General features: G+C 36.8%; 1 protein-coding gene across 1 annotated transcript in view; it reads left to right on the top strand.

Annotated features, from left to right (window-relative positions):
- ABI3BP (ABI family member 3 binding protein) overlaps positions 1-13,698 on the top strand; it is a 167,968-nt gene that overhangs the window by 81,854 nt on the left and 72,416 nt on the right. The window contains exons 18-24 of the mRNA XM_086622839.1: positions 740-805; positions 1,189-1,254; positions 2,909-2,983; positions 4,601-4,657; positions 6,121-6,195; positions 8,052-8,117; positions 8,640-8,726. Of these exons, the coding sequence (XP_086478965.1) occupies positions 740-805; positions 1,189-1,254; positions 2,909-2,983; positions 4,601-4,657; positions 6,121-6,195; positions 8,052-8,117; positions 8,640-8,726 (492 nt within the window). The remainder of the gene's footprint in view (positions 1-739; positions 806-1,188; positions 1,255-2,908; positions 2,984-4,600; positions 4,658-6,120; positions 6,196-8,051; positions 8,118-8,639; positions 8,727-13,698) is intronic.

Genomic DNA, 13,698 nt, shown 5'->3' with positions numbered 1-13,698 from the left:
CATATTTGAAAACTGTCACCAACAGTCTTGTCTCCTTTACATCTGGAGTAAAGCCCATGGTGTAGCAGAGATGTGCAGTGCAAATGAGTACACATAGTCTAGATTTTACATCAGTTTATGTGTTAGGTTGTGCATTTTCTCTGTGCAAAATCAGGATAAGAGAGTGTGAGGAAGTCACTTAGTGAAGTTACTTGTTCTTCAGCATACGATGGGATGATGGATTGTACAAACGTAAGTGGTTGAAAGATGTGCTAGAACTCTGCAGAAAAATTGCCTTTGGTCACTTGTTTACAGGCAATTCTCTACAGAGACACCACGCTTTGTTACTGCCAGGGGCTAAGATTTCTGACCCATAGAGTGAAGGCTTTGGGAGGTTGCAGGGAAAAATGAGAGGAAATTTTGAATCCAAAGGTGGTTCTCTTGACTCCCATGTTACCTCTGCAATGACTGTTGACATCTTTCAACAAGGCATAAGGAGTGGTTTGGTGAAGAAGACATTTAGCTGTTTCCCTGCTGATAGAGAACCATTTAGCTACTGAGATTCCAAGAGTATTATTTTAGTTGCGACCACAGCAAGATGGTTGCCTGCTGACTTGATCACTGAGTCACAAGATACTGCCAGGAAAAGGCGTGTGTTGCCCTAAATATAGACCTTCAGGGTGTCGTGAACTGATGCTGCTTGTACTCTCATGGCAAGACTGTGTAGATATCTCAAGATCATTTCCATATCTGACCATAGCAACCCAAGGACTGGACCTGGAATCCACCTCGTCTGCTTCACTGGAGACCACAAAGATTGTGAAGGGTAAATAGCCAGCAATTCCCTTCCTGCATTGATTACTTTGGCAATGCTTTCATCTGAAGTGATGAGCCTGTTCAGATGTTTTGATGGTCCTGAAAAGTAGATCCGTGATGCGGTTGGTCCCTTATGGCTCCTTATTAGGAATTATTCCATTTGTCAGCTTTCTGCTGCCTTTTATGGGGTTCCACTTCTAGATTTAGTCCGTTACCTTGGGCTACCTGTGCCAGTTGAAAGACAGCATCATGCTACTACAGGGCATGATGCTGTGACATGGTAGCCTGCCCCAAGCAGAGCCACGTCTCCTTGTTTATAACTCTGTCTTGATACCACCCATGCGACAGCAGCCTGTCTGAGGACCTGAAGGTGGTTTTTGTGTTTGATCTTAGCTACTCGAAGACCAAGGCGGAAGTCCACCACTCCTTTCTCCCTGACAACCCAGCAAACCGTGATGGGTAACTAGCAAAAACCCTTCTTTTTCCGTCTTCCCCTTTCTCTCTCTCTCCCCATCACGCATTTCACTGCAAACCACCTGGCATCCTTGTCATCTTCCATGGAGAGTATGAAGCCATGTCAGTGCAGCTTGGCTTGCCAGAGCACTCAGCACACTTGTTCTGCGACTCTGTTGTTTTTCCCTGTGCTTTTTCCATTGCTGACAAGACTTTTCTGTGGGGACTGAGTGACAGTTGCATAGAGAACGTATTGTGGCACCTTGCCTTCAGCCGCCGTTCCCCTGCTTCTTTGTGTTTTGGTAGTGAGTCTTCTTTCTCTGACGCGTTCAAATGCGACAGTGTTCTTAAGAGGCACGTTCTGCCTGGGCTGGCACAAGAGGATGGCACTGCAGTTCTGCTGCCCACCAGGGTTTCCTGGTCCAAGCGTGCAGCTGTTGGTTGCTTCACCACCGAGTTTCAAGGCAGCCAGTTGTCTTCCATCCACACCTTGACATTGCCATCACCTGGAATTGGGAACGCTCTGCTCTGCTGCTGCTTTTGAGGTCACATTAGGGTTTTAAGAACGATGCCTCTTTTCAGCTTTCAGTGAATCACGACATGTTTCTTCAAGGTTCAAAACACGTCAGGCTTTGGTGCCGACCTAATTTGGTAACAGTATTTCTTGCAGATCCAGTAACAACGCAAGATGGGAATTATCCCAAGAGATGTTGTTGTGCTTTTAGGCGACCTGTTGTTTCCACTGGGCCTGTGTTGGGGTGAAGCATAAGTGTAGAGATGAAAGGACCATATGTGAAAAGCCGTATTTACTCAAGGCATTGGATGTGGCCCTTGGCAACAATGAGTGGAGATGCTTGTGGCAATAGCTTCTTTTACACTGGCAGGTTTACAGCACCAGTCCTGTGGCCTGGCAGTATTTTTTGCCCATGAGGTAACAAAAACTTTACGTGAGCAGGCTGGTGAGGCTGCAGACCTGAAGTCAAGTGCAAGTTAAAAGTGTAATGAACAATATTAAGTGTTTTGCAATGTTATTGTTGCACTTTTGTCTTTAGCAGTCTTGCTTTCATATCATCCAAGATATATCCCACATTTCAGGGGCTTTTGCATGAAACTTACATTTCTTGCCTTGCATTACTTAAAGGACTTTTCTGAGCTGTTTTGTTTTTACAGTGGAGAAATCAGATACTTGTAATTATAAGAAAACATATAAATTTGGCTGAACTAAGGGTATTTCTTTCTTTTTCCCTCTCTGGTGATGTGGTTGGGAGCACTTTTTATGTTCTTTTATTTTTGCCAATTTTTAAAATTGGATTTGTTTCAATATCATCATCTCATAAATTTACTTGCTCTTTGCCTCTCTTTGCCCAGTGTTTTTGCACTTCTTCAGTCTTACATTCCTTCTAATCTCATGGGAATTTTGTTCCATTCTTCTCGTGACATTGCATTTTAATTTTTTTCATCCTGTTTGTGTGATTTTACACATCTTTGCATATTAACCTCTTTCTTTTTAAATTCTGCTTGTTTTGCAGAATATATTTTTATGTTTCTTTGATTCCTTATTATTTGGACACTAAACCGTCAAGTCCATGGCTGCAGATGCTGCCGTGATGTGATGGTTGATATATTTTTTTAAATAATAAGCCACAATTTTTTTTTCCAGCCTCACATGACTTTCTTCATGTTACTTCTACTCCCCAAACATCTACATCTGCAAAAATGTCAGAGCGAGAGACTGGTAAATGGCATTTGTTTTATTTCCAATCCTTGATCTTTCTTGATATTAAAGTAGTGCTATTCCAGTGTTTGTTATTTGTCCTGGCTTTTTAATGTTATCTGACAAATGTCTTTCATTTGTTCATTAAGGCGTCATGTTATTTGTAATAATTGCCAGTGTCCAGCAGTTCTTGCCTCAAATAAGTGATCCTGTTATGATTTGCCTATGCCAGGATAGTATCATATTACTGAAGGGTTGTTGGGGGAGAGTGGGGAAGAATTTTGCATGAGAGGAAGTTGTCGAGCTTTGGTGAATTTTGTGTTGTCAGTATAACAATTGTCCTTTGGAGAGGGAATGTTTTGTCTTTAGCTAGTAGGCACTTTTGAAAGAGATTTGTTGGTTGAACATTTGTTTCCTGTTAAAAGTTTTTGAAGTAGTCTCTTGATATTCAGAAGACTGCTGCAGTACAGTGTTTTGGTATTAAAAAATATTTTTAGTTATTTTTAACTAAATTTATTTATTATTTCTCCCTGTGTGTTTATGGAGAACATAGATTTTTAGGCAGAATGTATGCATTTGTATTTAAGTATGAGATTTTTCCCCAAATTTGGTCATAAATAAAAGTAGAGGGTTGCTTTGAGGTTCTCATCTGTGTTTCTGTTCGTATTAGTATGATTGAAGCAAGTGATATTTTATTATATCATTATATCAAACATCATTCTCTTTCTGGGGCCCAGCTTCAAAATCGATCGTCTTAATTCTGCAGTATGCTGTGCTAAGACAACAAAGCAAGCATATACAAAGCTGGCTTCTGAGTGAGAAATTAGTTGAAGCACCTTCTTCATCTCCTCTTGATATGTTTACAAGTGGTGTTCAGTATTGTAAAGGAATGAGCATTAGTCTTTTTGAATGCGCTTACGTAAGTGCTGTACAATGCTTGTGTGTCAAAGATACATGTGTTATGCCCTGATTGAAATATCTTTATTTATAGAATTGTTGAATACACACAAATTGCATGGCAACATAGCATTGTGGATGTTCCACATTTACTAAATGTACAGACAAAATATTAGGAGTCTCAGGAAGAATTTGGTCCTTAATTTTAGGTGCACAGGTTCAAAAGTGCTGGGTGGAATAAACTGTAAAATATTTCAAGAATAGTAAGGTTATGGTTCTCTGGTCAGAAAGTAGAATATGAATCTCAAATAACGTAAAATTCATTCAGGCCTGGATTTTCCACTCATTTCCACTTTTGTACTCTTATTCTGTTGGTGTAGAATTAGTAGAACAGGTGGCCGAATTGCCCTGAAATCAGTTTGGTTGGTTGTCCACTGTTGTGCAGGGATGAGTAGCTGCCCAAGGTACAAAGCAGTGGTGTATCTGACCCTGAAGTCTTGAGTGCAAAACAGCTGTGTATTTTTTGGTCAGTTACACATTCCAGCTCAGTGCTGATGATTTTTCATTTTAATAATTCTAAAACTTACTAAACGGACAACTTCTTACATTTGTTGCTGTATTGGTTAAGTGCAACTCAGTAAAAAGAGCTACAGAAAAAGCGAATTAGTTAGCAATGTATTTGTGAGAGGCGACGTGATCTAAAATCCTAACACACGAAACTGACGTGTTTCTCTATTTCAGTAACTATTCAAGCACCTTTCAAACCTGTTACGTCTGACAACGGTGAAGTGGAATTGGGTAAACGATCATTAATGTTTTTTTGGAGATTAGTTTATTGCAACACACATAAACTATTCATGTTTTCCCTAGTGGTATTTGTTAAACTTTGTTAAAAGAACACTGGTCAGCATTCTTTTAGTTTCTCATCACAGATGAATTTAGAAAAATCTTAGCTTTTGTCTGTTGCAGAATTCACACTGAACACAAACATGATGCAGCTGTGTTAATACTCCATGGGTGGTACTGATAGTTATCCTGCCTCTGCATGAATGCAGTATTTTTGTTTCCTTTTAAAGTTGAGAACTCTATTTTATCCAAGGTCATTTCAGTCAAATCAAACTATCTTCATTAGATGGAAAACTTTTAGCAGCTAGTCAAGTGTGACTTGACTGCTCTCTGCGGCGTGTTCTCTCAGAGCTACCACAGTATTCTCTCTTGATGTAATGAATCAGCTACTTGGATTTCTTATTACTTGTCCTTCGACTTGAATCAGTCATGAGTGTTCTTAACATCAAGAGCACCTACTCCTCAATTTTTATATACCACTGCCCGTGGAAATAGACCATGTTTCTTTCATGCCAGCTGCATAGTTTTTCTGATGGACATTGTGGTCTTAGTTATCTGATAGAATGTGGGGTTTTTTGCATTTGTGTTTTCATTAAAATATTGTCATAAAAACATAAAGATGTTTTTAAGCCATTTTTCACCGAAGGATGGTCTTTCTCAATAATCCTGTTTATATCAAAGTAATTTTGTGGCAGTTGCGGGGAAAATCCAATCCCTGGGCAAAATATGAATTTGTTTACTATGTTCAGAAAAGTGGTTTGATACCACCTGTGTTAAGACTGTCTGCCTCAGTATCTCAAGACTTCTTCTGTTTTGTTAGTTGTTTTGTTAGCTTCCCAGAGATTGGCTTTGATCAATATCTCTTTCTTACCTGGTAACCAGATGTGTAGCAATAGGTAAATAGTACGTACTTTCATTATAGTTTCCACTTTCTCATCATTGCCTTGGACCATCGTTAAGACCAAAAGTCATTATCTTTAAAAAAAAAAAGGGTGTCTCAGGTTTGTGCAATACTTTGATGTCAACTCTTTCTTTTTATTTGTAAATAGAAAGCATTCTGAATAACCGAGAAACATACTCATATATTACTGTAAGCAGTTTTATGTAGGCTTAGTTCTTATTTGAAATTTTCTCTACCTAAGCTCTTCAAAAGGATATAAATTCTGTGTCTTGGAAATGTAGTAGAGATGCGAATACCACTCTGGTCAGACTCATGTTGTCTCTCACCACAGGAGACATCAGCTTGTTTGTTCTTTTGTCAGTCCTCCTACAGCTGATTCTCAGGCTATTTACTGTCTTGATTTTTATTTGTATCATTGTTTCCTTTTACAGAACAACTTCTACCAGCTAGGTACTGTGGCATTTTAGTGGCCTCGATGCCAGTGCAACTTTTAAAACTCAGATTCTCTTTTCAGCTTCTGATGAAACAGAGCCTATTTCTTCAAGATCCACAACGTTTGCTATTCCAGAAATGCCATCAGCAAAATCTGGTAATGACATTTCTTGAAAATATAATTGTATTGATGCTAGGAATTCTCGCAAGAAATGTCCTTAAACTTTTGGTTGTGTTGTTAATTTACATTTCTTTACCTTGGGGTTAATATTACAGGAAGCAATGTATTGCTGCATTTGGGATAACAACATTGAAATAGGAGGCATTTAGGATTATCATGACACACAATAGCGGAATAATATAGTTATATCTTTTTTTTTTTGTAATTTCATAATGCACACAGATTATAATTTTTCTGGAAGCTTTAAGGACAGAGATGACTGTGATTTTAAATGTTTGGTTTTAGTTTGGTTGAACATGAAGTAGTTATAGAATATATATATGTATATATATATGAATATATGTATATATGAACTCATACTATAACTACTGATTTACATCAATATTTAGCTCTTCGTCAATTCAGCTGTCCTGATTTTGCAGAATTGCTGTATCAACAGATTCCCTGAAATCGTATAACTACTAGCAGCCACCAGTAGATAGTTATTGTAAATAAATAAATAAATAACAGTACTTTTGTCAGTCATAATACTCTATTTGTGCAGTGTAGCTTCCCTAAAATATTTTCCTTCAAAATATGACTACAGAAATATTTATTGTGATAAAGGGTGATTTGACAGGTTCAAGCAGAACATGGTATTTGTTCATTTTTGGTTTTTTACAATAACTCTTCAAATACCTTTGCAACCTGTTATTTTTGATGCAAGTAACATGTAACTGGGTAAATTATTATGATGTTTTCTTAATGTCTAATACGATTATTTCTCAGACAAGCACCAATGTATTTTCTTTTGCTGATTTCTGGTTTTGCAGACTTACTCTTCAGCCTCTTATTTCAGGTTTTGGATAAATTCTAAAGCCTCTCAACAGTTCATGTTTTACAGAACGTGTGTAGTATGGTTAGGTTAATATTCACGATTCTGACAAGTTCCCTGTCTCTCTGTGAATGGAATGGTTTCTTTCTAAAGCTGAGAATTTTATACAGCTTCATGTTGTTTGAAGTTGTTTGCATTGTGAATGTTCGTTTGATGGAATTTTTTGTCAGCATCTAGCATACTGGCAGCCCCTTACAACCTCAATTATGATATATTTCACTGATTCTGTGATACTGCTTTAGATCAATACCACATACTTTTATTATGCAGTGAACCATTTCCACATGACTTTAAAAATGAAGGCTAGCTGTATTTAATGTGTATCCCACATTGCATCAGGTGTTTATAAACTAAATTATAATGTTTCTAACTATGAGGTTTAGTAGAGAGCTTTTGTGTGCAGAAAAAACAATGCTTCTTGTAACCTGAACTGTTAATTTATTCTGTGTCTTTGCCTAAAGAGGTCATCTACAAGCTTTTTTCATGCCACTTGTAAACTTTTTCCAACTTGTGTGCATGAAGTGATGTTTTTAGGTCGAATTAAGCCTTGATTCATCACTTCATGCCTAATTTCTAATATGAAGGCGTATTGTATCAAAATACTGTTAGGCATTTGCAGCTTCTTATTTAAAAGACGTATCTGGAACATCCAAACTGAAGTGTAAGGGAGAAGGGCTTTGCTGTCAGCTGTTATTATTGGATGAGTTTTAAAATCAGATGCAGATAACTGGCCTTGTAGAAAGCACCTCAAAATTAGGTGCTGTGTATCCAAAAAAAAAAAAAAAACCTAGAAGACAAAGAACAGAGTAGGCTGCCGTGAATATCAGTTAGAAGTGCGTATACAAGAAATGTAAAATAAATGTAGACCTTTCAGACCTGCTAACAAGGGCCAAAGATCACCTTATCAGAACACTGATCTCACTCATTGTTTCAAGATCATTTTCATATTTGATCTTAGCCACCCAGAGACCAGGCGTGAAACTCACATCTCATCCTTCCATGGAAACCAGAGGGAGCATGATGGGTAAATAGCATGTAATTCCATTAGCTTTTCCATCCCTTGCCATCACTTCCATTGGCTGTGGACAGCACTAAGATTCATTCAAACACATTGCTTTAAAGACTACTTGATGCTGCAGTGTTGATTTTTTTTCTTTTCTTTTCATTTTTTTCATCTTAACTTGGCCATTTCTGTGTAATCAAAGCTGAAAAATAATTTACCACACTGACTAAATAACAGTCACAAAAAGAGATGTGCTAGCGTATGCTATTTTTTTTTTTTTTCCTGGTAATTGCAATTTTCTTTCAAAGAACAGATATTAAAAAAAAAACCAAAACAAAACAAAAAAAGACTGATCAGAAGACTCATGCCTAACATGGGATACCAGAATGGACCCTACTTTATTTCATACCAGCTTCAGTATTTATTTAGCACCTCATTTCACAGCTGATCTTTAAAGCCACTGCCATCTTGCTTGATCTCACATCAGTTTTGTCTTGAGCTGCCCAACTGCTGCTGTTTAAATACTTCTCATTTTAACCTCAGATTTTCTTTCAGCTTTTGATGAAAAGCAGCATATTTCTTCAAGATCTGAAACATCTGGTGTCCAAGAAATACCATCAGCTGTACCTGGTAATACTTGAAAACATAGTTTTGAATAGAAATTCTCAGAGATTTCATCATGCTTTTGGTATATTTTTAGTTAAGTTTAACATAAATCAGAATAACTACAGAACTGTGGTAATTAATTTGCTCTCTCAAATACCAGACTAACTTAGGAAATTTTGTATGATGCTCTAAAACAGTAAATACTGTCTTCTAATTTTAGTCTACAAGTATGTATTGCTGTGCTTGATGATAATAGTCTTTGTCATGTCTTACTACATACAGTACTGTTCTCTTTTTAAGTTACAATGCTGTAGATGAGTAGGAGTGAAAGTTAATACAACTTTTGTTTAAATCCTGAATTTAACAAATTGGCTTCTAATGGTTGAAAGTGTTAAGTCCCGTAGAAATAACAGGATCAATAGCAAGGAATATGTAAGCTTCAAAATAGTGGATGATAGTATAGAATTTTCCTGTTCCTTGCCAACATTTATTCTTAAGACTTCTTCTACCTCCTGTGTTCAGAAAATAAACTAAAACTTACCAGTGCCTTACAAAATGACACTGAACAAATGCAGTTTTATCAATGCTCAAGGTTCCACTTGTTTTACTGTTCCTGCATGAAGAAATATTTCATTTGCTTTCAATAATGACATTTCCATCCGAAGTCTGTTTCAAGTTGTTGCCAGAACTCCCTTGCAGTAAAAAAGTGGACTAAATGAGTATTTGACAGGAAACTTTTAGTAGCTGTCCAGCTGCCTGTAATTGCTGGTTAATGGCAAAGCTTGCAGATTCCAGCTAAACACTCTTAAAATCAAGAAATCAATATAAGTTTTTTGCATTTATTCTTCAGAGGCATTAATCAGTGTTTATCATTAAAGTATCTTACATACTGAGCAGTAGTTTAAGATCAAATGCCTTAACAGAAAGTTTCAGTAATTATTTTCTACATATTGATATAATAGCACATCCAAGTTAACTCTTTATTCTCCACCCTTTACCTATAAGGTAAGTTATACTGCACTCTTTTCAAATCAGAAGACTGAATTTCCCAACACTTAGAATGTTTGGGAAATGGAGAAAATCATGTCTGATCTAGTCTGGAATTCAGTGTAAACATTTCCATGCAAAGATAAGTCCCAGATTTCAACAAGAGTTTATAATGTAATTAAATATGATAATAAAGTTTAATTAACATATTCTAGGCGTAAACTTGGTATGAGATAAGAACCATTAGCATGTACAGTTGTTTGTATTTAAAGGACTGCCTTGGAATAACCTTAGGAATTCTGGTTTTTAGTTTTGCATGTATGTGTTAGGGAGAGAAGGAAGGGAGAGAGAAGAGAGTGAATAGAGAGATCTTTCAGGAAGGCGGGGAAGTCCAGCCGCACAATGAGGACTGCAGTGAAATACTTGCTTACATGTAATTTCCCCTGGAGTGGGTCTCTTTGTAGTCTTAATGATCAATTTTAAAAACCTATTGCTTAGTTGGTCACTTGTTTATTAGTAGTTTTTAGCAAACGTTTACTTGCCAAGATTCTTCAAGCCTGTTTGAACTCTTCCTCATTTCCTGAAGGAAATTAATGTGGTTATTCAGATAATGAACAATACTTTCAATCCAGACATACTTTTTTCCTTTAAAACCACACTGTTATCATTTGTGCAGAGACTACCTATTTATAGAATCATAGAATGGTTAGAGCTGGAAGGGACCTCAAAGATCATCTAGTTCCAACCCCCCTGCCATGGGCAGGGACACCCTCCACTACACCAGGTTGCTCAAAGCCTCCAAGATGACTTTCATATTTGATTTAGTTACATAGGGACTAGTCCTCAAGTCTACATCTAATCCTTTTTGGAAACTAGACAAACAGTGATGGGTAAGCAATGTGGGATTCTATTTTATTTTTCATCGCATTGCCACTTGCTTCCTTTTTTCTGCTGTGAACACCTGAAGATATGTTTGCTTCTGAGTCTAAATGGCAAGCCTGTTTTGTGTCAATTACTTCTTGATAAGCAGCTAGAAAGCAGTTTTAGTACAAAGTGCTAAAGGACCGGTCTTTTATATCGGTTGTAACGATTTCATTTTTCTGTTGGTGTAATTTGAACTCCAGAAACTGTAAAAGAAAAAGGTTCTTGGGAGTTCTGTCTAGCATCAGATGTTGGATTCTTTTGCCACCACATTAGGCTGCATATCTTTGTCTTTATTCACATCATACAGAGAGGATTTTAAGCATTCAGTGTCTTGCTTTTGTTTGCGACTACATCGTCTGGAATAACACAACTTGTGTGTGCTATCCCAGCAACAGTGAGATTCCTCAGCATTTTAAATCCAGATTTTCTTTTCAGCTCTTAATGAGACAAAGATAGTTTCACAATTAATGTCTAAAGCATCTAGAGTCCCAGTAATACCATTAATCCAATGTGATAATGACATTTCTCACAAACTGAGTGCTCTTGACAGTGAGAAATTATCACAAGGGTTCCTGCTGTGGTTTTGGTGAAATGTTGGTTTAATTTTATTTACTTTGAGGGTAAGAATAACTGCAAGATAAAAATTCTGCATTGAGTGCTACTTTCATTTAAGGCAATGTATATGATATTTAAAATGCTGGATGATGAGGTTTTTTTTTTTAATTCTTAGCTCACTTTTGCAATATTAATCAGTACTATTACCCATAATTGCCATTAACAGACTATATATTACTTAATGTAATAGAATTTTACAGTACACTGTCCTGGGCACTTCTGTGCCTGTGAAATACTGTGAGGCTAGTAATCAAACTTTAACTTCTCCGTTATATGCAGAGTATCCTGATACAGATAACTACTGTATCACTTGAAGTTATACTTCTTTTGATTTTCTATTTACTTTACTATTAATATAGTGAATTTTTGTGGTTATTGGTATTTAAGACATCTTCCTGGTCAGTTACAATGTTGGTGTGTTTGTGGTGTGTTTAGGGAATTCTCTTTGTAGATTTATTTTCTGTTGACTGTTCATGTTCACTTGTGGTTTTAAAACAGTTTAAAAGTTGTTTATGTTGTAAATACTGTAGAATATTCAAGTATGTTTCTTATGAAGGAGGGTTCTTAAGCTATGTTCTAGCGACAAAATTCTTATTAGCGAGACGAAAGATAGTGGGCATTGCAAACCCAAGTTCAGGGGTTTTTTTAATAGCCCAAGGCTTTGTCTAGAAAAAAAAAAAAAGAAAGAAATATAAGTTTATTTGGGGAAATAAAAGGTTTGGCGTTCTGCATGTATCCTAAAGAACCAAGCTAGTTTCTTTAATATTTTCCTCTCTCTATAGGACAAATTTGACACTGAACACAGGAACTCCCCTTTTCTTCTTTTGGTATACTCTGAACCTTGTCTTCTACTGCAGACCCGTATAGATATTTCCAAATGTTCTGTAGTATTCCCCTGTACACTAACACGTAGATACTCTGTTTTATATTTGCCGTCTTAATTGCTGTGTTTAATAGCTCTTCAACAAGTTCAACAGTTCTACGTAACATCTCAAGATGGTTTCCATCTCTGATCTTAGCTCTCCCAAGACCCATCCTGGAGCCCACATCTTTTCCTTCTCTGGAAACCACGAAGACTGTGATGGGTAACAGTGATTCCATCATAATTTTTGGCAATACTTAAATATGAAAAGTGTTATTTTAAATTCAGTCAAAACCTTTTGATTTTTCTTTTCCTGTTGTGGCAATGCCAAGTGTGTCAGTGAGGTGGTCAGTCATTTATATAAATGATAACAAGAGGATACTTAATAGTGAAGCTTCTTAACCTCTCTTCATAATTTTCTGCTCTCTAGGCTTAGTTCACTAAAAGGTTAACTCTTTGTATTCTACACTAACTCAGCTAGACCACTGTCATTTAAAAATGGAATACTACTGTAATGAATGCAAATATTTATGTAAAAAAGCTGAATGTTACATGAGCTTCATTCATTTCAAACTCTGCACTGACACTGCTTTGAAAAATATTGTTCATCTTTAATATCTGAACGCAGTTTTCTGGTTTAATCTTAGTTACCCAGAGACCAAAGCTGAAATCTACTTCTCCTTACCTTGCAAGCCAAGGAACAGTGGAGGGTAAATACGATATTTTTGTTTTTTTCTTTCCCCTGCCATCACTTCACATGATTTTCATCAGCTTTAAGCACTACCTGGGTTTGTTAAACTTTGGCTGGCAAAAACATTCGCCATACTAATGATGTGATTCTGATGTTTGAACCTATGCTTTTTTCGATCACTTGAAAAATCACTTTTTGCAGGGACAGCTGGCAAAAAGAACGTCATGCGATGCCGGTGTGTCTCTAAATGCAGTTTTTATTTTGAAAATTCTTTCTAGAATGAAATATACCAATATGACAGAAACTTTTTTACTTCCTCTCAGTCTTACTATTGATGTCCCATAGCTGTGTCACAGATTGCTTTTTCCTCTTACGTTTCACTACCTTAAGCACCAAACTTCAAGCTTGATGAATAGGCATGTTACTCATTGGCTTAGAGACTAACCTAAAGGAATAATGCTAATTTTCAGAAATCATGGGGAATGGTGAGACCTTATATAGTCACTTCTTTGTAAAAATAATAAGAACAGTGACAGTTACAGTAAGAAAATACATCTTTGCAACGATTACTGAACTTTTAAGGGGAGTAGGGTTATGACTGAACATTGGTAGGATAATGTGCAATTTATTCCTTCATGCTGGAATAAGGAATTATTTAGTGTTTGTAGTTGCTTGCGTTTGAGAGGTACCCACCACCTGTCATCTTGAACTCTGAACACAAAGATGAGTCTCTTGGCTCCCATGTTCCCTTGTTCCCTCTGCAATTACTGGGTTTTGGGCATCTTTCAAGGAAATGTGGGAGCACTTTGGTGAAGAAGACATTTAGCTATTTTTCCTGCTGATGGAGAACCGTTTAACTACTGAGTTTCCAAGAGTATTGTGTTAGTTGCAACCACGGCAAGATGGTTGCCTGCTGA

This window comes from Tauraco erythrolophus, chromosome 1 (genome assembly GCF_009769465.1).
Source record: "Tauraco erythrolophus isolate bTauEry1 chromosome 1, bTauEry1.pri, whole genome shotgun sequence".
Lineage (NCBI taxonomy): Eukaryota > Metazoa > Chordata > Aves > Musophagiformes > Musophagidae > Tauraco > Tauraco erythrolophus.
This window is presented reverse-complemented; position numbering and strand designations above follow the sequence as displayed.